Here is a 23,883-nt window from a genome sequence, read left to right as displayed (position 1 = left end):
GTAGATTTATGTCCACTGTCAATGCTTAAACACTGAACCAAGCATATTGCCTAAATAAGAATTTCCTCTAACTCGTTTGATTAACTGATCTCATATCTTATAGTATTTTTTTAATCAAATATTTTAAGGCCCTTTTATACATGTTTTTGTTTTGATTTTAGGACAGTGAATTCTCTCTCTGGATGATGCCCATGCTTTATTAATAGTTTTACTGGCAGCAAGAAGGTATTTCAGGGCCAAGTGAGATGTTTTTTTGTTTTTTTTCCCTTTTTTAGCAAAGAGGACAAAACTCAAATGTAAGACACTAGAACCAAGGTCCCAAAACTACAGATCTTTGATATGAGAAGGTAAAGATAAGTTAAATAACTAAAGCTACATCCATAGGCTAAATGAAGCAGGTTAGCAAATAGCAGATAGGATCCAGGTTCAGTGGGGAAAAAAGAAGCAAAATCTGAAAGAAACGCTACGAAACAGCTTCAACATTTAAAAAGTAAAACGTGAAAGAGAACTCCAAACAATGACACACCTCCTTCTTTGTCACATCCCGTATTCCTCTTCTTTGTAGAAGTTTGCAGGTACAATAAAGAGAAGAGTTCATTCATTTTCTAAACTACAACTCTTGTGGCACACATTGCATTTCAGAAAGACAGTCGGATGTCGTGCATGATAAAGCAGCACAAAATAAAATAAAGGAAAGGAAGAAAAAGGATGTCTAGGTTGGAAATGACAAGAGGGTGCATATTTTCTGACCTCTTGTAAGAAGTCCGTGTCCTGTCGAGTCACCGACTGGAACAACAGAGCCAGTCGGTGCAGCAGTCTGACTCCACTAATGAGCTCTGAGCATATTAAGTCAGTTTATGCTGTGTGTTGTGCTGCTTTACCTCACATGTGATTAGTTATTAGTGATACCTTAGATGTTTCTTATATTTCATGACGACATGAAAGGCTAATGAATCATTTGTGTTACAGGATATCTGGGATACACCAGTGGCTTTTCACTGAGCTGCATGGTGTTCTTCCTCATTGCTGTAAGTCCTCTGATTTTAGCAACGCACACATGTAAACGACACGTCACATCTTTATTATTGTCTGTTGGGTGACAGCATAGTCAGATGTGCTGGGAGCCTCCCACCACCTATTTAGTATTCCCTACTGTCCCTACTCATTGCTGTGGACTAATGTCTGCATGCGGCTGTTCCAGGCTGTGTTCTCTGTGTTTCTCTGACCTAGTTTTGGCTGCGTGAGCTATAATCCACTCTTTACTCTCTCTCTCACTCGCTCTGGTTTTCTCTCTGGGGGTTTCAGTGACATATTTTCTACCTGTTTATATATTAACTGCGTCCCAAAGCCTTCGTTTCTGCCTGACACTTTTCTCCTCTGCTATGAACAGGTCATCTACAAGAAGTTCAACGTCCCTTGTCCATTTACGGACTTTTCATTTAACGCTACCAGCACTACCAGCTGGATGAATGTCACAGATCCTGGTGGGGAGGAAGATCCTGCCTGTATTCCCAAAATGGCCAACCTCAACTCTCAAGTAGGTTCACGCATGTCACTCACTCTGCAAATGCACCTCCACTGCCATGGCCACTGACAGCCACCCACTTATTTCACAGTCATCTTCAGCATGTTGCCAGTGCCTCTTCACAGTCTAAGCATGGAAATCTTGGTTTGAAGCACTCAATTGCACCGAGCAAGAGATCAGGACATTTATCAAGCTTTTAACACTAGACACAACCCAGATTAATTAAAGTCTTGAAGGTGGACAGTGACCCATGAGCTGTCTGAAGAAATTGCTTTGGCATTTGGGTTCCTATAGTGACATCACCAGGTTTGCCCTCTCTGGGCCAGAGACAGGTAATGAGTGAAATGGGAAAGGCCTGACATTTTACTAAGTACATTTGTTTTGTTTTTTTCTTTACAAAGACTAGATACGTTCACAGCAGGATGGTCTTCAAAGAACCTTAACCACAGCTAGATAAATTTATCAGTTCACTTTCTTTCCACGGCCTGTTCCAGGAAGCAGATTTAACAAACTGTGTGCGTAACCCTGAACTCCGAGTTTATAAACTCTGCGATCGGAAACTCCAGAACAGGGATCAGAGTTAACTCTGAGTATGTTCACATTGATTTATGAGCACGTTTGTGGGTAATAAAGAAGAGCCAACAAAAATGCCAGGATTCACCATGGCAACTGGTCAATAAAGACCAGAGCCTCAATTTTTATTCAGTGAAGCTAGAAATATGTGGAAGCATCTTAAGAGACAGGAAGTGGGGGGAAAATAATTTTACTCAGTGCTCATTTTCTCTTAAGCGATATAGCTGTAATGGAGCTTTTAGTTACCAGTCAGTAAGACTCATTTTGGTTACCTCCAACAAAAAGGCATTTAGGTTCAAACTTTTAAAAATCTTTAGAATGAATCACTTGTGAACACATTTCATTATAAAATTGAGTCAGAACATTTTCAGTCTATCTCACGCAAATATTTACTTCATCCCAACAAGATGCCAATAACAGGCATTTTTTCCCCAACAATTGCAACAAGACAAATGTTTCTTCATTGAGCAGTGTTTTCAGTTTCTATAGCTTCATTTTTTTAAAATTGTATTTGGACAATTTATTTAAGAATTGCTTCAGTAATGTAGGTCTAGGTCTACATCTAGACCTAGGTTCACAGCACCTGTTACCACAGAGCTGAAAGTTTAAGAACAGAAACCAGAGAATTTCCATCATTTTAGGATTAACAACCTCAAGAACAAGCCCCAGAACATTATCAAATACTGACTATTTCTTTTGTGATCTTCATGAAATCCTATCAGGATTGTAAGACCAATTCCTGCTGCTTAGCAGCTTACCAGTAAGGCATTCTTAAATAGGCTAAAGCTGGTCTACAGCCAGGCCCAAGTTAATCACAGGGAAACAATTAGCTCTCTGTGATGTGTCTTGGGGAGTATTGGGCAGTAAAGGCGCGAGGTTGGTGGTAAGACGTCTGGGATGGCGCTGCTGTATCTATGGTGACCTGTTGGGGTTCATTTTCAGACGGCCTACACCATCCCCATCCTGGCGTTTGCCTTTGTGTGCCATCCTGAGGTGCTCCCCATCTACACAGAGCTGCGCAAGTATGTTCTTATAATGGCAACTCCTGCTAAGTTCTTGGATAAGAAATAAATTGCATAATAAAGAGCAAAGCTACTGTGTCTGCTTTGTGTTTGGCTGATCATAACCTAGTCACATGCACTGCTTTCACTTTATTTTGAAGTATGTTGGCACTGCTTGAATGATGTAGCATGCTGTTAGTTTAAATGCATCATCCCGCTTTGACCCACTGGTGCTTTCAATTTGAATCTTTGCATATGCGTGCAAGAGAAGTAGCCCTGGAGCAGAAGACGGTATTTTATAGTAGCTGGGCTACATGTTTTCTTTGTGGGCATAATACAGTAATATTTTGTGTGTGTCTGTGTTTGTTTTTGTGTGTGCGTGTTTATGACATCACATGGCAATATTTTCTGGTTTCAGTGCCACCAAGAAAAAGATGCAGCATGTGGCCAACATCTCCATTGCAATAATGTACATCATGTACTTCCTGGCTGCTCTTTTTGGATACCTAACTTTCTATGGTGAGGCGTGGTCCTCTATCTATCTATCTATCTATCTATCTATCTATCTATCTATCTATCTATCTATCTATCTATCTATCTATCTATCTATCTATCTATCTATCTATCTATCTATCTATCTATCTATCTATCTATCTATCTATCTATCTATCTATCTATCTATCTACTGAAGGGGCTGTAGGCCAAAAAGAATAATAATGTTTCTATGCCCTCTAGTGGCCATATTGTACATCTAAATTTCTCAAGGTTTTTAGATCCAGTAGCATATTACAGAGTCATTCACAATGCTAATTTTTTCCTCCTATTTCTCATGTTATGCTCATACTCACATTAATTAATATACAAACAAGCAATGTAACCTAAGCATATTAGCAACAAGGACATAATGACATCAATAAAATAAAAACAATGAAAAGCAATCAAACATATTAATACAAAGATTTAGTCTAATACTACATGGAGATATAATCCCCTAACATAAAATAATGGATTCTGCATTGACTAAAATGCATTTAAAGATCTTCTACGTGTTCCTTAAACCTGCTCTGTTTTCCTGTCCTCATGTCTTCCAGGTGAAGTGGAAGCAGAGCTGCTCCACACATACAGCCGCATTGACCCGTACGACACTTTGATTTTGTGTGTGCGTGTGGCTGTGCTCACTGCTGTCACGCTCACTGTGCCAATTGTGCTCTTTCCTGTAAGTACGCATTTAGAACTTACTGTTTATTCATCAGCGGACACAAATTGTGCTTCTGTCATATTTCATAGAAGCAGTGTGAAACAGTGAACTTTTTCTTTTTAAGGTAAGGAGAGCGATCCAGCAGATGGCGTTTCCTAATAAGACGTTCTACTGGCCTCGCCACATCGCCATTGCTTTCATTCTGCTCCTTTTCATCAACCTCCTGGTCATCTTTGCTCCCAACATACTGGGCATCTTTGGAATCATTGGTAAGTAGATCAACCATGTGACAAGGCTGTTGGGGTGGATTTACATATTAAAACACCAACATGTAAAACCCTGGTTGCTAGTAAAACTGTTTCCTTTAATGTGGCTTTAATTTGTGCCCACTGTCAGTAATGGCTTACCTTCCTTAATACACCCCCACAACAGAGCTAACCAAGTAAAAAAAATCCATTTTGGTGAATTGTTCTTGATCAGACCCTGAAAAAATGTGGAATTGATCATCTGCCAAACTTTTGAGCTTTAAATCATTAATATTATTTTTGGTAGTGAAAAATTGAATGTAACTACACCTGTTTTCCATTTTCTGTTAATTTCCATATGATTTATGTTACTACAGTCCTGTTAGAATGGTTTGGAGGACTTATTAAGGACCGAAGGGTGTCATTCACAGAGAATCATTTTCTGTTTTGCGTTTTCCAGGTGCCACATCTGCTCCTTGTCTCATTTTCATCTTCCCTGCTGTCTTCTACATTCGCATTGTACCCAAAGAAGAGGAGCCACTGCGCTCCTTCCCCAAAATCCTGGTGAGCATATTGAGAGAGATAGAAAATTAAGTTCAGCGTTTAGAGACGTCCCCACGCAGTATTGAGTTTTCATATTATTTTACAGTAGGTGCTTTGTGTAACACTCAAAGGAGGAAACGAGGAAAGGAATTAAAACTCCAGCTGAATATTTCATCAATTGTCTGTAGTTTGCCTGATTTTAAATATATCAGAATTAAACAAAAAAACTGGAGTGCATTTGAGATCATTTAAAAATCTTACTGCCATGTACCTACTGAGTCTATCAGAGAGTTTCATTTTAGTTATCGTTATTGAGGAGACATCATCTGTACAATGTAAACTGTGTTTATGGAACCATTTATAAAATTCACTAATATTAAAAGTTGTACCAGCCTCAGAAATCCTACATGGATGTGCATTATAACCACATGAAGAAATCAACTCAGCCATGTGTTAGGTATCATATCATTACATGTATAACTAAGATCTAATGACATGGAGACTCGTAACATTTCCTATACTTAATTAATAAACTTTAACAAACTTTTAATTAATGACACCAAGTATTATTGTACTGCAGTTTTGTCACAGTTTCACCATCTGTGATGTGCCTCTCTTTAACTCGCGTTCTCCGTTTCTGCGCTCAGGCTGCCTGCTTCGCTGGGATTGGTTTCCTGTTTATGACAATGAGCCTCAGCTTTATCATCATTGACTGGACAACGGGGACCAGCAAAGCCAGCAGTGGTCACTAAGCGCCACCTTCCGTTTCTTTTTTTTATTTTCAGGTTTTATATTGTTGATTTAGTCTTGTGTTGTAATTTTACTGTTTTTACTTTGAATCACGGTTGATGTTGAAGATGCCCTCTCTTTCCCATTAGAAGGATATTGTCCACAGACTGCAGAGTTTGGGGGGGAGGGCTCTCGGTTCCTTGGCAAGTGCTCTCGCTCTGTATTACACTACAGGCCAGTAAGCTTTCGTGGAGGGTTCTTTGGGAATTCACTGAAAGAGCAGGTGCTGACGGTGATGCTTGGAGGCTGTGCCTTGTGAGAAAGATGTTAAAGCAAACAGAAAAGCAACAATGTAGAAAGCTGCCGTCTTTATACACCTGCACCTATGTTAGTTATGAGCATCTGCTCCTCTCACTACTCAGATCTTATCCTAAGATTATCTATAGCTCTGCAAACTCTTACTTAGATTGTAATAAGCAGCCCTCCTTTTTAACTGTTGAATGAAATTGATTAATCAATAATTCTTTCATGATTCTCATGGATATTAGTATTATTATTATTATTGAAATTATTTAAATAACTAAATATGATTCATTATGTGCAATTGCAGAGACAAGTGATAGTAAAAGTGACATTACTGGACTGATAGAAAGAATAATTCAGCATCTTTGGAACTACTTACAGATAGCTAGCACACCTATATCTTAATAGTAAATATGTATTTACAGCCAGTGCACAGTGAGTTTATTTTGGCACAAAGACTTCGAAATGTTGAATTATTCCTTCAAGGTGTGCTGCCTTTAGTTCCCACTTCCTTAACCTGTACTGCTGCTGATATTTTTTATGTTTTTCTGGAGGGGGGAAGTTAAAATCCCCACCTCTGACAGAGCAGGGTGCAAAACCACAAAATATATGGCACAGTCAGCACATTTACTATGAGATTCCTACACAACATATACTAGATGTATATTTTTATTATTAATCTCTACTTGATGAAAACCTCAGATGATGCAGTATAGACTAAAAGCTTGATCCTCAGCTCCTGCTAACTGAGGCTACCAATACCAGAGAGAGAGAAAGGGTTTTAGCCGGGAGCCTTTTCAGTGGTTTTCGGGTATCTGGGTTACACAGTATGTGAAAGAACGCCAAGACGTTCTCTTTTCCAGTGTTACTGTGTAAATCACTATCACGAATGGTACCAGAAAACTCATCTGTGAGATTGTACAGACTGAAGACGTAACTGAAATTGGGCAAGATTTCATTGTTACTTAGAAAAGGAAAATTGGGATGTGTTGTATTCGGAACATTTTACCGGAAGGAATCGGAGATAACCAAAATATCTATATTACAATGACAACAGGGTCACTTTGTGAAGTGGTTAGTAAACATTTGAGTGTCCAGCACAAGCCTGATCTCGATTAGAACGACAGGGGTTTTCTTTCTCTTTATCACTCTTGAAAAGTCGCCGCTTAGCAATAGCACTTTTCTTTGATAAGCACAACTTCTTGTAGCATTAATACAGTGAAAGGCAAAACACAATATATTCGATAGATGTGATTTTAAGGCCTCTACATGACTAAATCTTAATGTAATGTAAGTGATGAATAAGTAACGTGTTGATGGCTGTCAGAAACTACTTGAAACGACTGCATTAAAGTTAGCTTCCCTGTAAAGCCCCTGTAATCATTTTCAGCTCTCGTCTGTTCTTTAAATGCAACGACTAATTTGTTGGATGTATTCTTGGAGGTTTTTAAGTGTCTGTGTTTAAAAAAGAGAAAGAAAAATCTCTATGATATATATGACCTGTATGCATTTGTGTTGTTTAACCTGCACCTATACTCTGATCGGAAATCCTCTACCATTGATATCTTAACTGTTGTTTTAAACTCCACGTGTTACGTATAAGTTGAATCTGATTCAGTGATGAAACACACGATTATTGTTTTTGTTTTGTTTTTTCTTACATTTGTAGTCAGTGGTATTTTATCAGTGGTGTAGTCGGGTCATGTCTGACTTCCTTGCTGCTTCCTGAGAGTTGTTAGTGACTGCCTACAATTTCTTTTCTTTCGTTTTTTTTTTTCCATCATAATTTTTTTTACACCACACTACTATAAGTGCTGTGTGGGTAACTTAATATGTTCTGTCTATTTGTTACACAACAAACCTCTTTTAATCAATTTTTATTAAATATTGTCTAGCTGTGATATGTATTTATGTATCTGTGTGGGGAAGAATCATCGGAATCAGCCACCCGTGCATAGCTTAGTGTTTTGGTATTGTTTAACCAATGCAATGGTTATATTTATCTCTGACACCATGTTTTATCGGCCATGTATGTAATGTGACATCATTAGGTAAATACAGTGAGTGTATAAGAGTTTATAAATGGTGCCCCCGCACAAAAGCCTCACAACATGCAAAAAATACACAAAAAAAACCCCAAATGAGGCATCAACATGAGGGGGATACACTGTGCTAGTGGTTAATACCAGATGATCTCTGCGGACCTCTATTTAGATCGAAGAGTCGTTAGTCTTCTCCTTCTCTCCCTCTGTGTGATTTTTGGAAATGTGTATGACTGAATAGTAACATATTAAATATTGACATCAGCCAGCATCATTTATAAATAATGTATATAAATGTATACCCTTTATATTCTATATTCATATCTAGTTTGTATAATGTAAATAGCGATTAAAGTTTTAGTTCGATTAAAAATGTAAATGTAATCATTTTCAAAGTGCTTTTAAACCTTTTTGTCCTTCAATCCATGTCTATTTTCTGGTATCTCTATATATTTTAATATGTTGCTGGCAGTTGTTGTACTGTAAAACAATATTGCAATAAAGATAAAGGGTAACATGACTCTGAGCTTTCATCCTCTTTTACATGCATCAAAACGTTTTCAGTTTTCTGTGTTTTTTAAGTTGATTATGAATAACCTACCTCCATGCATTGAAATGCTTACCTTCTGTAATGCAAATTTCAGTTAGCTAAATTAGGTTGTATACTAAATAAAATATCAACAGCTTTAAATGAACCACAACAGCTGCGTATGTCACAGTTTAGAATAGTTGGGGCCAAATGTAGACGTGTGAAATGCAGGAATTAACTAAAAAGCAAATGTTTCATAGCTCATGTAAACAGGTCAAAAACAGCAAAGTGCCAAAGAATGAAGAAAACAGTAATACGTAATCACATCCAAAGAAATAAACAGGTTATGCACAGGGAAACATTTACAGACAACTCCACAAGGACAAAGGGGACACAGCACTGCATAAGCTTATTGCTAATACTGGACTGAACCTACCTTTGCCTTCAGAACTGCCTCATTTCTTCATGGCACAGATTTAACAAAGTGCTAGAAAGATTCCTCAGAGATTTTGTTCCATGTTGACACGATGGCATCACACAGTTGCTGCAGATTTGTTGGCTGCAAATCCATGATGCAAATCTCTGGATCCACCAGATCCCAAAGGTGCTCTATTGAAATGAGATGAGGTGACTATGAGGGCCATATGAGTCCATTGGATTCATTGTGATGTTTGAGATGATGCGAGTGCTTTGACATGACACGTTATCCGGCTGGAAACAGAGATCAGAAAGTGTAAAAAAGTAAGTGTAAAATAAGAAATAACAAAAGGGGACTGAAAGAGACACGAACACTAACAGCTGAGATCTAAGAGACAAGGAAGCACAAATGAACCAAGCCATAAACAAAAAAGTGAGACAGAAGAATGTAAAAACATAATAAAACACATACTCCTACTTCTAATATTAGACAAGCTATAAAACAGGACACAAGATCAGTAGAAACGATAAACAATAAAGACAGCATGAGACTCAATAATGTGTCAAAAATAAAGTTCACCATAAGAATAACAATAAAGTTTTTCACAAACTAAATATTACTAGAACTGCGGCTCACAAACTAGATTTAAGAAGAGATCAAAACAGGAAATGAAATACTAAAAACTATATAAAACACTGCAAATAAACCAAGACTCAAATATGTTAACAAAGCAAGAAGATCTCAAAAAGAACCCAACACGTAAAAACAACAACCCTAGGGTCCATAACAGTGCTTTATAAAAAATGTTTCACAAATGCAAATAATCCCCCATTAAATAAATAAAAAAATTAATTTACACGATATAGTTATGAATTCATTAATTACTTCATAATTAATTAATGTTACAATTTGCTAGTCATTATGACTTTTTTCAAGATAAAAAGAATGTCCACAAGGTGTCGCTATAGATCTGCAATAAATTGTCTAAAGCGCGAGGACACAGTGTATGGACATTTCAGTATAAATTATTTAGCTCGCACGGGGCATAAACTAACTCTCAGTTTTGATTTCATACGGTTTCTGGATCATTTGTTATGGTCAGAAGCTGCTGTTATTTTAAAAACAGCAAAGAGCAACCGTTCCCCCGCTTATTTGCATAAACCACAGTGGATCACCGGTATGCAAAATACGGTAACAAAACATCTCATTTATCCTACTTTTTAGATTCCGAATATTCTGTGTGCACTTTTGTACAGACTCGTGCTTCTCATTTGTTCCTCCACACTTTAGATCAGTAAACACAATATAAGATTCGTTTAAGGTTATAACTGAGACAAATATTTTACAAAATATGAACATAATTTTAATTTTAAGGTTACTGACTCAACTGTGTTCAAGCCCAACATCAATAGTGTGTTTACTTAGTAATGAGTAACCTTATAAATATATGTATATTAATATTTTCCTAACCTTAACAACCTTAATGTGAAATTACTGTCATTTATTTGTTCTGCTCTCTGTAACTTACAATTTTGGGATATTAGCTCGAAATTTACCTCAAAAACAGGGCTGTGGTTGTCTGAGGCCTACCAACTGGATATGAGGCGAAAATAACTCGAATTTGATTTGGCAAAAATAAAACAACAAAAACAAAAAACAAGAAGAAAATGTTTGAGATAATGACCCCAAAATCATTTTATAATTAACACGAAGCTACAGCTCGTGTCTTTTCTTTTTTACATAAAAATCGGCTGCCCACTCGGAGCAGTCCTAATTCAAAAAACTTGAAGACTGAACGCAGAAATTCCCGACAGTTCTTGAAGGTCACCGTTCTACAGCGTTTTACCTACATTTCCCATGAAGCACTGCGGCTTTACGTCTCTCCGCAGTTCGGGTGGGAGGTGACGGCGCTGTCTGCCTGTCGGTCGTAGGGGAACTTCACGGGTGTGGCGAACGTGGTAAATCTCTTCGCAGGGAAAGAATGCGGATCGGCAACTCGGATTAAAGCAATATATAAATATTTTTTTGTAGAAAAAATAGAAATATTCACAGACAAGTGTGGTATGCATCCGGTAGCGTAACTGGCAGCAGGAATCTGTGTGCTCGGTTTTCCACAGCTGGAATACTTTTTTTTTCTAACTTCGCGGTAATTTTTCGGGCGTTTAACCTGCTCTAATGAAATACCGTAGGGAGCAGCTAAAAGTCAACGAAAAAAGTTGCTAAGCCTTTTTTTTCAGGCAGCGTTACCCACGTTAAAAATCTCCCAAATGCGGACAAACTAAATAACAAACGTGCGTATCTTTGGGAAATTCATACGGTAGTTAGAAAACCGAGTTCATTTGGGAAATAATTTGTCTTTTTTAATGATTTTGGTCCCTTCTAGCGGATGAACGGTCTCCGTTACGTTTTTCGCCACTCATCAAAAAAGGGAACTCGCCTCGCTTAACTTCAGCCCTTGTTTTTAAGAAAAGGGGGTCAGCCGTTAGTTGTTTTTTTTCCCAGGTGTTATTTTCCCACTAAGCAGCAGACCTGAAGCGTGCACTGGGAACCATGGGTTGTACTGTGAGTCAGGAAGATAAGTTGGCGGCCGAGAGATCTAAAATGATAGATAAAAACCTGAGAGAAGATGGAGAGAAGGCGGCAAGAGAAGTGAAACTGCTCCTGCTCGGTGAGTACAATGTCACAACACTGACACTAGGTTGCAAAAGTGGCACAATGATGGTCACGGGTGAAATGCGCAGTGTCAAAGACATCTGACAGAAACGGGCAATTTGAGCGAGTTACATTTTAACCAGCGCTATTATTAGTCCCCGTTAAGTGTGGGCTCAGGGAAAACACCGGGGCTGTTTGGAATCCTGTGGGATTTTCTCGTATGTTAAAGAGAAAACGTGGCACAATTGCACGCGTCCAAGATCTTCCATCTGCCGATGTTGCTGGGTTGTCCTCGTCTGCTTTGCCCTCAGTGTCAGAGCTGCTTTGACACAAACATGAGGGCTTCAGTGAAAAACGCATGGGATAGTTTGGAGTAGAAACGGCACGCTAATGGGATTTCTCAATGGCTGCTGAATTAATCCATATAAATAAAAAGTTGAAACTCCAATTATTAAGTTAAGAATTGCATTTTTTTTTGTGTTTTTGTGTGTTTTTTTTTTTATAAATTAGAGCAGTTCTTGGTGGCACCTTGCTGAGCATATGACCGTCTTAAAACTGATATAGGTCTGAAACAAAAAAAAGAAACTTCAGAATATTTTCTCCCAGAACTGAAACATATGTTTAAAGAAAATCGACAGCCAAGCAGAAATTTTCAGGTAAACATGTCCCGCGTGGAGCCACTAAGAAATATATAAAAACCAAACAAACATCACTTCTTGGCAGTGTTACATCTTTTTCCCCCTACAGTATAAATTTGCACCACTCTCACATATAATCCGTTTAACTTAGTAATTTTAGCTGTCATGTACTTTGTTGGTTGATCACAGAATTACAAATTTAATTTGACACCCTCTTTCTGGACAGAGCAGAAAATTCTGCTTGGTTTGATGGGAAACACATGCTATCTTTTTCTCTCCTGGGTCTTTGAAGAGACGGCTGGTTGTTGAGATGTGCCCCTGGTTAGAAGGCTAATTGCATACCCTGCTCTGTACTGGAGGTTTCATATCAGTAATTACTATCCGCTGCAGTGTGTGAGGGTTGAAAGGAATTACAGGAGAGGTCTGAAAATGAACTGAGGGTTGGTGAGTTTCTACGTAAAGAGCATGGGCGGCCAGTGTAGCAGTCTCATCACCTTTACCGCTGTCACATTCTGCCACGACATGGAGACTGCACTGCCTTCATTTCTTTGAAAAATGCACACTTTTTCAGTTTCAGGACAGTCAAGAGGGAGCTCTGCTTCACACGACTTTGATTAAAATACTTTGCACTCTCACAGATAACACAGATGCACATTATTTGTGGTAGGTATGGCATAGTTGGTCCTACATGAGAAACTTTTGAAATATTAAAACGACACAATATGAGGAAGAAAAAAACAGAAAAAAACCTTTCCTCTGACATGCTTCACCGCTCAGATCTCTGCTGCTCAGCAGCACAGCTCAGTCATAGGGCAAAATGTCAGCATTAATATCCATACCAACTCTATGAATGAATCGCATAACATTTAGTAATTAACCTACATACGGGGACAGGCCCAAATCTCATTGTAATTCCTATTTGGATCAATTAAAACGTCCCTTTTTTGTTTACATTAATTAAATTGGTGTAACAATGTTGCATCCTATAAACAGTTGACTGAAAAGTGGTACAAGCAAACAAACAGAAAACTCATATTACACCAAACAGACTGCCACTTAAACCGTGGGTCTTCCGCTCATTTGATATTTGAACGTGTCACAACATGCTTTGGCTTTCACATGCATAAAAACCTGAAATGTGTTGTGGGGAATGTATTTCCGCCTAAAAAAGTCAAAGTTACATTCCAGCTATTTAAAGTGGTTTATAGTTGTACGTCAGCAGTTCATTCAAGACTAAACAATGCTCATCTTGATAACAATTTCGCACCCTTAATAGTCACTACTTCCACTCTCCTTTTCTGCCTGTTGTGCAGGTAGACTTGAGTTGGTGACAGGTTCAGTTTAATGGATTAGTCTTTCATTGAGCATGTAGTCCTTTGACTGAAAAAATGATTTGTGACAGAGGTGTCTTATCACAAATCCAGGTAATCTTTTTTTTTTTTTTAAAGCTGTCGGCTGTTTATATACATAAAGTCTGTGCCCTTGATGGCATGCGGGTAAGCTGTCGGTCTACTAAACGGAGCAAACTGTAGACCGTCTAAGATGAGTGGTGGGGGTTTGGGTTCAAAGACGCCTCGGTTTTAGTTGCAGGCAGGGGCGGATATGACTGATCTCCTGTTATGTCAACTTTGATCATTTCCTCCTTTCAACAAATGAAACAAATTAGTCAAAGAAAAAAATCCATTCAACCCATTGGTTTGCTTGGTTTGTAGTTAGCGGCCCAAAGTATGCCAAGAAAATATCTCCTACTCCATTACACCACCACCCCCATCCTGAACTATACAAGGCAGAATGGATCCATGCTTTCATGCTGTTAATGCCAAATTCTGACTCTACCATCTCAATTAGACTTTTTTTTAAAATCCTCTATTGTCCATTTTTGGTGAGCTCATGTGAGTTAAAAGTAAACTGTAGCATCAGTTTAGTTTAATTTGCTGTGTGTGGTCTTCTGCTGCTTTAGCCCATCCGCTTCAAGGTTCGACGTGGTGCGAGTTCAGAGGTGCTCGTCTGCATGCTTTAGTTGTAAGGAGGGTTTGTCTGAGTTATTGTGGCTGTCCTATCAGCTGGAAGCAGCCTGGTCATTTTTCTCTGACCTCTGGCATAAACGAGGATTTTTTTTTTAATTGGATATTTTCTCTTTCTCAGACAATTCTTTGTAGACCCTAAACTTTTCCTGTGTTGGAAAATCCCAGCAGATCAGGAGTTTCTGATATGCTCAGATCAGCCTGTTTGGCACGAACAGCCATGCTATGTTCAAAGTCACTTAAATCACCTTTCTTTACCGTTTTGATGCTTTGTTTGAACCTCAGCAGATCATTTTGACAACGTTCGCATGCCTAAATGCACTGGCCATCATTATGAATGACAAATTCTTTAAGCTAGACACACACATGATATGAAACCAGTCATTTTCTGTTCCTCTTTTACAGCTACCCTTTTCAGCAACATGCACAGATTAATTAGCAGTCATCCTCATGCACATTGAAGTCTTTATCATGGAGTTGGACTTTAAGTAAGCATTCAAGCATTGTTTGGATTTTGTAGATTTGTTTGATTAGAAGTTATTGCAATATTTTTATGTGTTTTACTACCCTTGAGCCCCAACTTGTTGCACCCGTTACCCAGTACTTGTGAGTAACGGTTGCTCATTCATTTATTAGTTAATTAAAAAAATACATTTTTAATGTCATTACAATGAAAAGACAGAGGCAAACCTGCGGGGATGAAGATTTCTTCCCACTGAGCTTCATTAGATTGTCCCCGCTAGCACATATCTTCAGAGGCAGTTTCCAACTATAGGTTCCTGGAGGAAAACGGTTACTTTATCAAAGAGTTTAAGAGAAATGAATGTAGCTCTCTCAAAGTGTGGCACTGCAAAGTATCGATCACAGAGTGAGGCTACAATTTGTGAAAACTGCAATCTAAGCAGATCCAGACTGGGAAACCTGAGCTATTGCAGTTGTGATAGTAGAGAGCAGGAGTGTACATCTGAACTGATTATGTGTTTTCCAGTTGGTGTTCAGTGTGTTTGACTGCTCTGCAAAAACACTGCTAACGTGCTTCTTATTATTGCACAACGTGTAATACTCAATTTGTTTCATTTGCTCTTCACCTTGCTCTCTTCTCACCACATTACAAATAAGCGAATTATAGAAACACACACACAAAAAGGCGAGGGGGCAATTTAGCAGTAACTCTCCAAATTTAACAGAATTTTCCAAAACCCTGCATTTATTTTTAATGGTGTGCACCCGATCCTGTGCTCAAATGAAGACTTAATTTTTATGAACACGTATTGCAAAGGTGAGTCTTCAACAGGATCACCTATTTACTGTACACGTGCCCGATGACTGCACAAGGTGACGCGTTCTGCAGTTGGTCAGTTCAATGTGGTCCGCACTGAGACAGAGTGCCTCCCTCTTATTAAAGTCGATGGCAAAGCTTTAGTGGATGTGTCGTGTAATCACAGTTGGCTCATTACAGAGACCTGGGTTTCTCTGGAGAAAACAAGTCAGACTGACTCGTTTTACAGGAATGAACGTCCGTTTACTGAACTTCAACTTCTTGGAGACATATTGGCAGAAATGTGCCTGTTCTGTGAAATGTATCAAGTGAGCTGCTGCCCTGTGTTTTTGGGTGACTTGACCTTGTTTACTCAACAGTCTGCACCACAGTGCTGTCCAATTAACTGTATGACGCACTGGATGGCAGATCTGTGAATTGGTATGTGAAAGGGTTGAATATCCTGCAATTACAGGGAGAGCTCTGAAGATAAAGCCTGTTCCTGCAGACTGCATGTCTCAGTACAGGTCCACTGGGACTTGGCTTCACTATCCTCTTTGCTCTGGAAATACTGATAGCTTGGAAAATCTTCTACCATCGTCTTCTGAGTGTCTATCCATAGCTCATATCTTTGCTTGATTGTTACACACTTCCCGCTGTTTCTTAAAATACTACATTAGCAAAGAGCTGAAAGCAGCATGTCGACATTTTCTGTGTGAGTGTGTGTGAATAGTAGCTGTTTTAAAATGCATCCTTCAGGTTGTTGCAGCTTAGTTCTAGATATCACAGGGTGTGAAAGACGCCAAACCAGATCACAAGCCTCATTTGTGTGCATGCACATTAGCTTAGATAAAAGAGTAAGGAGGAAGTGGCTACTGCACAGCACAGACAGTCCAGCACAGACACAGGAATTTAGCATTTTGAAACAGTTCCTGCCGGAAACAGAAAGATGCAAAATAAGATGAATGAATGATTGTTTTTAAAGGATTGGGTAAATTGTAAATACAATGAAATGAAATCCAATTTAATCTCAAGGGAATCCATTCATGTTTATTCAGATTTGTCTTGTTATATGTATAGTGTCTTTGATCTTATCCTCTGACGCTTAAGTTGTAGACCCTGTACAGTAGAGAAGGTAAGCATTCAACCTTCAGGTGTTGAACCATGAGTTCATTTGTTTTCCCAGAATTTATGTAATTACCATCCATGATCGTGTGGTTGGTATTTGTTTTTCCTTTGTGAGTCTGTGTGCGTTTCATCATGGCATGTCCTTGAGACACCTGTTGTAGGGGGAACTACTACAAAGGCAGTTTTGACTACTTTGACGCATGTTTATATGGTTGTCTGTGGATTGATTTGGTCAAAATTGTGCAACATTTCGTCAAAATTAAGATGTTTTGAACGTCCCATTATGGCGCTGTCTTTTCTTTCTGGGGTGGCGTTGCTCTGGTATTTATTGATAGAATGATGAACTCTGTGTACAGAGAAATTATGATTGAAACCATAAAAATAGTAGGTTTGACTGACGACAAGGCAATGGAGAGCTAGGGGTCGGGACTTTCTTGGGCTGATCATGTCATTAAGCACACACACAGTAAATTGCTATCCCCTCCCTTCCCCACCACAATCCATTTCCTTTTTCTTTCCATTGTAGGAAGTGATCTCACTTCATTTCCCCTCCATTCTCATTGGGTCATCCTGTCATTTTTCTGCTCTGGTTGTTCTCGTCCTCCTGAGTTCCAGGGGGAGCATGCACCATCAGCTTTGAGCCTATTTAAACTGGAACAGCTTAAGTACACTTGAAAAGCCAAATGTGGGAAAAAAAGGGAGACGGGGGCACTTGGATGATTGGTGAGATTGGGATAAAATTAGGTTGAATTAAATGTAGGATAAAATCATTGTAGAAAAACTTGTGGGATTATGAGTGGGGATCTAAGCTGAGAGAGTGGGTCCATAGTTCAGGTCAAACTTGGTATGCGCATCATGGCTTCTACATTCTCCTGTAAATGTCCCCGCTGTGCTTGTTCACAGCGCAGCCTCAGTTTGATCCGCTTTGTCTTATCTTTTAGTACCTTGTGTTTTCAAGGTGGTAGCACGCAGAAAAACCTTCAGGAGTGGACAAATAGAGACAGCGTCTAGATGATAAGAAGGTTAGCTACATCTGAAATTTAATCTTGCAAAATGTCACAAACAAATGAAATGACTGTATCTCTGTTTTTTGTAACTAGTGACAGTGTGCTTCTGTGATGTGAAAGGATAGTGTAGTGACATTGTCAGGAAGCAGACTTTAGAAGAATGGAGGTGTCTCTCTCCCAGGAGTGCATGTTGGAACTATTTTCCTTTTGTGTTTCACACTGTACTCCATCCTCGCTTCTTTAAAGTCTTTCAGTATCTGGTAAAAGTTTGTCTACGATGTCATTTGATCTCTCACTCTACAGGCTTTAAGATGATGCTGACCTCTGTTTGGTGGTGTTGGTTCATTAGAGCTGTATGCTGTGAGGAAAATGCAACAAGTGAGGTGACTAACATAACTTATGCTGCAGGGCTTTATATGATATGAACATGATAGATGGTGGGTTTAGTTTACATGTTACAGTGGGCGAGGGCACGTTTTTTTTTCTCCCACAGAGGATTCAGGGTACTAATATTATGACAGCTGCACTCTAAATGTGCAGTTTCTATGGTGCAGTATTATTGTATCTGCTAACCTCTCCACTATCTGGCAGATGGACAAATAAAATAACTACATGTGTATTATCCACATAATTTCTCCCCATTAAAACCACAGTAAAAGGTAATTAATTTTCCTGCCATGTAGACAGCTATTTTTGTTGTCAAGTCCTGTGTAACAATAATACTGTTTTACACAGTTCTGTCCTCTAAAAGATTCCTTGAAAATCTACCAAACTGAGGTCAACAGCAGTAGAGTTTCATTAGAGCACCAAACTGAAACAGTTCATGTTGCTACACTCATGTGGTTTGGCTTTGTGAAAAAGAACAGTTAATTATTAACATAAAAAATGATAGTCATGGTTGCTGAGTTGCTTAAGTCCCATCTTATCCTTTTTTAAAAAAAAATATCTGAACACATGCTGAAGTTGTGCATTGCTGCTAACCTTGCTGCAGCTGAAACCTCTACTGCATTCTCCTCCCCCTTATCAGACGACCTGAATGGCTTTTTTTATTGCTATACTGACCTCACAAATATTAATATTGCCATAGGATACATGTTGGTTCTGCAAAATAAATTTCCCCTGGAAATGTAGACTGGAGTGTCTAATAAAATTAAGGATTTCTTCTTGGAAAATTACTTAGTAACTCAAAAAAAAAAAAAGCAGTGGAGCACACTGAAGAAGAATTTTAGGCAATCTCATCCCTTTGAGTTCAAAATGGCATTACTGTTTTATTCCTCCCATATTCTTGAAGAGTTTTCATGAAAACCATTCAGAATATTCCTATTCTGCTTATTAAATAAGTAAATAATCTATTTTTTTTATATAAATCTAAGTCAGTACCCCGAATTACCTCAACCCCCCCCCCCCCCCACCAAGTGGTGATGCTCCCTCCTTCATGGTTGCTAACTGTGCAGATGCAATTGATGTCATTTCCTGTTTCAGTACCAAACCCCCCATCCCCCATCTCTCACTTCCTCTTTTAGCTGACTGCATGTAAAAGAGAACTAGATGCGAGCCTTTTGTTTGACGGGTTTGAGGAAACCAGCACTCCCATCCTGTGTCAGTTGCTTGGTTTATGTTGGCAAAGTGCAGGCACGGCAGTGTGTCGCAAAGAGTTAAACAAGTATATGTGACGAGCTTTTTAACAAGTTTTATGAAGCATTTCTGTTTCTTATTTAAAACTGTATGCTTAAGGAAAATAAAAGAAGAAAGAGTGCAGACACTAACAAAAAAGAGACTGACATATGACTTGCATACCCCTTAATTGGCCAGTAGCATAGTGTGTGTGTGCATAGTTGAACTGTAGTTGTTGATAAGTGTTTGTGATACTAGACGACTGCTATAAATGATCTTTTTCACATAATAGTCAGATTTGACTGAATACACCCCTCAAGCTAAAAAAGGTTTTTGGAAAGAATGTGTATGAGCAATAAAGTGTGTTTGTACTTTGTGTGTTGTTTTGTTTTCCACCCCATAAACATTCACTCTTAAAGCAGCAGGGCACAATTAAGACCCCTGGGATTTTTTTATAAAGAAAAATCCCTGGCAGCATAAGCTGGGTTTTGCCACTTGTTAGTTGTGTATGTTTGTGTGAGTGTGTGTTATTGAGAGCTTTCGTGTGGTGTATAATTTGGCAGGAGGAAAGCAGTGTGACATTCCCTCAAACATGACATCTGAACTTGTGTTCAGTTTCATATCAGCTCCAAAAAAACAAAAAACCTTCCTGTGAAGGAAATGTGTTTAGTAGGAAGTGCTTATTAAATTATGTATAATTAACGGCAACAATAGAAGTGTTTTCTAGTTGATTTCATAACCTTTTAGACTATACTCTCAGTAGCTGTGACACGTTGTCTGGATGATGACATGGTGATTTATTGGTTTTTGCATGTAAAAGCATGAAGCTGTGTCCCCTCCTCTGTCCACTTTGCATGTAGAGGCATTACATAAATAGAACGTCTGCTATTAAAAGCGGGTGGTGTAAAAAGTTTTTCGTAAAACATTTAGCAAAGTAAGATAGGTGTCAAGCTATGTGGTAACACATATAACATTTATATAACTGCAGCTTAGTGTCAGAGTACTGATTTATTTAGGGGCTGTAACTGTAATAAGGGGGAGGTATCTCACTTGTATGAGAGAGAGATCACTATCATGTTTTGAAAGGCAGTCTGTCAGCTTTAATTCAAGTTGTTTCACAAAAACAACTTATTGTGCTTAGTTCCCAATGTAATACCAAAAGTAATTGGCAGATTAGGTCTGTTCCTTCTGCACTTGGTAACTGTTCAGTGGAACTCTTAATATGAGAGGTGACAGTACAAGTGAAGGAGGCCATCATCAGCTTGCAAAAACCAAATTAAACACGTCAGAGACAGCAAAAACTTTAGGCCCAATCCACACCCTGGTACATGCTTAAAAATAATGTATCGGCCAGGTCAGCAACCCCAAACATCCTGAATGATTGCAGAAGACAATTAAAGTGGATGATGAGAGAATTATTTCTGTTAAGAAAAAGCCCTTTACAACATCTAATCAAGTCAAGAACACTCTGAGGGATGAAGGTGTATCATTGTTAAAGTCTACAATCAAGAGATGCCTTTATGAATGGAAATGCAGAGGGTTTACAACTGGTTGCACTTGGGAACAGGAAGCCCAGATTACACTTTGCCAAGGAAAAAACAACCGAAAGAACAAAAAACATCTAAAAGAGTCTGCACAGTTTGGGGGGGGGGGGCAAAAACGTAATGCGAACATAAGAAGCCACGATTAACTTCTACCAGCTCATCTGTCAAACATGTGGGGGCAATGTTATGGTAGAGGGATGTATGGCTGCCAGTGGAACCAGGTCACCAGTGTTTATTGATGCTGTGACTGCTGATAAAAGTTGCAGGATGAATTTTTAAGTGAACAGAGCTATACCATCTGCTCAGATTCAACCAAATGCTGCAAAACTGATTAGAAAGTGTTTCACAGTGCAAATTGGTAATAACTCAAAGCATACAACTCAGGAGTTTTTCAAGGTAAAGGAAAAAACCTATGACATTAGCCAAATTCTTATCCTTAGAATGCTGGAAGTATAAAGTAGATATTAGGTTATTGTTACTATAAATCCTAACCTAGCCTAAAACTGACACCCTAGCCACTTTCTACTCAAATAACTGTGACTGCAACAACTACACCAATGGCTCATGCTCACTTGTCAAATATCATTGAGCTGAAGGTTAGGAAAACAAATAAGTGGAGCACGTGATGGTTTATTTACGTTATTCCAAATTCCTTCCCTGAGACACAGTTGTTTAAGTGTTACTTAATGTTGGTGTAATTCAGGGGTCGGCAACCTTTCTGATGACGAGTGCCATTTAAAATTTCCTCAGAAGTCAGTGTGCCACATGATTGCATTATCAATAAATTTAATAATGCTCTATATGAACAGTTACACACTATATAGAACCACTTTATAGAATTACATTTGTTCGCAGATGTTGGCGGCTATCAGTGAGTAGTTATCAGCTATTTTGAAACAAAAAAAAGACACTTTTTATCCATAACAAGAACTTCATAACAGCAAATGAACTGTACAACAGAAAATGCAAATGCTATTTATGGTCTCCTCACAACAATGATAAGAAAAATGAACTGGGCCAATATATCATGTTTGTTAATACAGAGACACACATGTTAATGTGATCTCTGTTCTCCCACTCAGAGACATCTCCGAGTGTCCAGCATTCAGACGGCTACCTGAGGACTCATGTGAGAGAGAATCTGCTCACACAGATATGTAGAGCCAAATACTGTCAATAAGGCCTCTGCAATGTTCTGAAGACAGTTAAACTTGTCAGGTAGTGATGTCCAGCAGGTGAAAATGCAAACTCCATGAACACGCACAGCTATGGATTCCAGCTGCTTCGATGTTGCATTAACTGGTGTTACCTCAGCCAGTTAATGCGAGACAGATCTAGCTGCTCATTAAAGATTTCTGGTTTGATCAGAAAAGAAAACATTGGTCCAAACACCTGAAAGTCCCCAAAACGCATTGTGAATTGTCTTGAGTCTACGGATGTATCCGTGTCTTTCCGTGGTGCTGATGCTACGCTGAGCAGAAAGCTCCTGAAGCTTTTGAAGTGTCAGAACGTGGAAAGCTAACAACGTCCCTCTCACCAGTAGGCCAAGTTATTTTTAGCCAATTACAAGTTGAATCTGGTAGTTGGGGTTGTTAGCTAAGATACCGTCATTAAGAAGCGGCACAACTAATGTGTCTATGCGAGCTGATTTGTGATGTGCACCGCTGGTGCGGCCATTTATTTTTTTGATGCACCTTCTCAGATTAATTCACTGCGTGTCGTGCCCAGGGCTGGACTGGGACAAAAAAACAGCCCGGGCATTTTGACTAGAGACCGGCCCACCAGGTATTAAAGCCATAAAGCCTTTGAATGAAACAAACGCTGTTGTGACAGTGATGTACAGTCTTGTTGGTATATGTATGATTTCTATACATTTTACGTCAGATAAAAACTTTGGTTGTAAGCTTCAGATAATTATTTAATAAAAGCTAGATATTTTAAATGAGAATAAGAAAGTATGTCTTTGTGCCCCCCTCTCCCTGTTAATACCCTACCTGGCCCCCTGGCAAAACTTTGCTAGACCCGCCCCTGCACAGTTACCAGCTTTCAGCTACTTAGAAAAGGATCCTGGTGTTATTTGTCTCTCAGAAACAGTTCATAACTTCCCTTCAACTCATCCATGTCACCTAAAAGGTAAACCTGTTTCTCCATCACCTGTTCAGCTCTGATGATTCAGTAAGGACATCTCCTGGTTTCATCTTCATGGTTCCCTCTCACCAGATAACCAAACTGACATCATGACCAGCAGCTTTACAGCTGTGGTTCCAGCAAACATCAGCTGATACTAGAAATTAATATTAAATAAATTCTAACAACAGCTGATCAAGCTTAAACGTGCTGCTGTTATTTAACGCGACCTCCGCTGGTTTCCTCTTTCTGGCGCAAAGTGGGAGATAAACAAACAAGAGAGAAAAGCCGATCAGCTGATCATTGATCAGTTTAATGATTGAAGTAGAAACAGGAGAGGGAGGGGAGAGAATGAGAGAAGAGACAGCTTTGCAGCGTAACGACAGAATAACTCCAGGTTTGTGTCTTTTTCCATTTCAGCTGAAGTACGGGACAAACTGTGTTCCTTTTCAGCTCAACACGAAACGCACAATATTTTCTCTGAATACGAGACGATTCTGTTTTTACAGGACGGTTGGCAACTCTACTAAGCTTATGAATAAAATAAAGTTCAACATCAGTAACTTCAAAGCACCCACCCCATTCCATCGTGCTAGCTAGCACGCAGTACGAGTTATTGTAACTGACTGTAAAAAGTCAGCACAACGAAAATAAAATCCACCTAAACTTGGTTCATATCTGACCCACATAGACTGCAGGTCATAACTTCTTACCTGAAGTTCAGTTCACCTGACACTCGGACCGGCGGCCGCCTCGGGTCTCTCCTCTTACCTCCCCTTTGTCTC

At 39.0% G+C, this 23,883-nt stretch overlaps 2 protein-coding genes across 3 annotated transcripts in view; both read left to right on the top strand.

Moving 5' to 3' along the window:
* LOC147330620 (sodium-coupled neutral amino acid transporter 3-like) overlaps window positions 1-8,679 on the top strand; it is a 34,660-nt gene extending 25,981 nt beyond the window's left edge. For both annotated transcript variants that reach the window (XM_086292329.1, XM_086292328.1), the window contains 8 exons: window positions 970-1,028; window positions 1,391-1,537; window positions 3,041-3,120; window positions 3,518-3,618; window positions 4,191-4,315; window positions 4,422-4,566; window positions 5,003-5,106; window positions 5,733-8,679. In XM_086292329.1, the coding sequence (XP_086148455.1) occupies window positions 970-1,028; window positions 1,391-1,537; window positions 3,041-3,120; window positions 3,518-3,618; window positions 4,191-4,315; window positions 4,422-4,566; window positions 5,003-5,106; window positions 5,733-5,837 (866 nt within the window). In that variant the 3' untranslated portion in view covers window positions 5,838-8,679. The remainder of the gene's footprint in view (window positions 1-969; window positions 1,029-1,390; window positions 1,538-3,040; window positions 3,121-3,517; window positions 3,619-4,190; window positions 4,316-4,421; window positions 4,567-5,002; window positions 5,107-5,732) is intronic.
* Window positions 8,680-11,018: 2,339 nt separating this feature from the next.
* The window catches only part of LOC147330619 (guanine nucleotide-binding protein G(i) subunit alpha-2-like), a 61,510-nt gene continuing 48,645 nt past the window's right edge, over window positions 11,019-23,883 (top strand). The window contains exon 1 of the mRNA XM_086292327.1: window positions 11,019-11,774. Coding sequence (XP_086148453.1) covers window positions 11,657-11,774 — 118 coding nt within the window. The 5' untranslated portion in view covers window positions 11,019-11,656. The remainder of the gene's footprint in view (window positions 11,775-23,883) is intronic.

The sequence above is a fragment of the Aulonocara sp. 'chitande type north' Nkhata Bay genome, linkage group LG5, assembly GCF_057382095.1.
Source record: "Aulonocara sp. 'chitande type north' Nkhata Bay isolate Kocher_YH1m ecotype deep benthic linkage group LG5, A_spYH_male_GT1.1, whole genome shotgun sequence".
In the NCBI taxonomy this organism is placed as follows: domain Eukaryota; kingdom Metazoa; phylum Chordata; class Actinopteri; order Cichliformes; family Cichlidae; genus Aulonocara; species Aulonocara sp. 'chitande type north' Nkhata Bay.
Note: the sequence above shows the minus strand (reverse complement) of the source record. Positions and strands in the feature narration are given on the sequence as shown.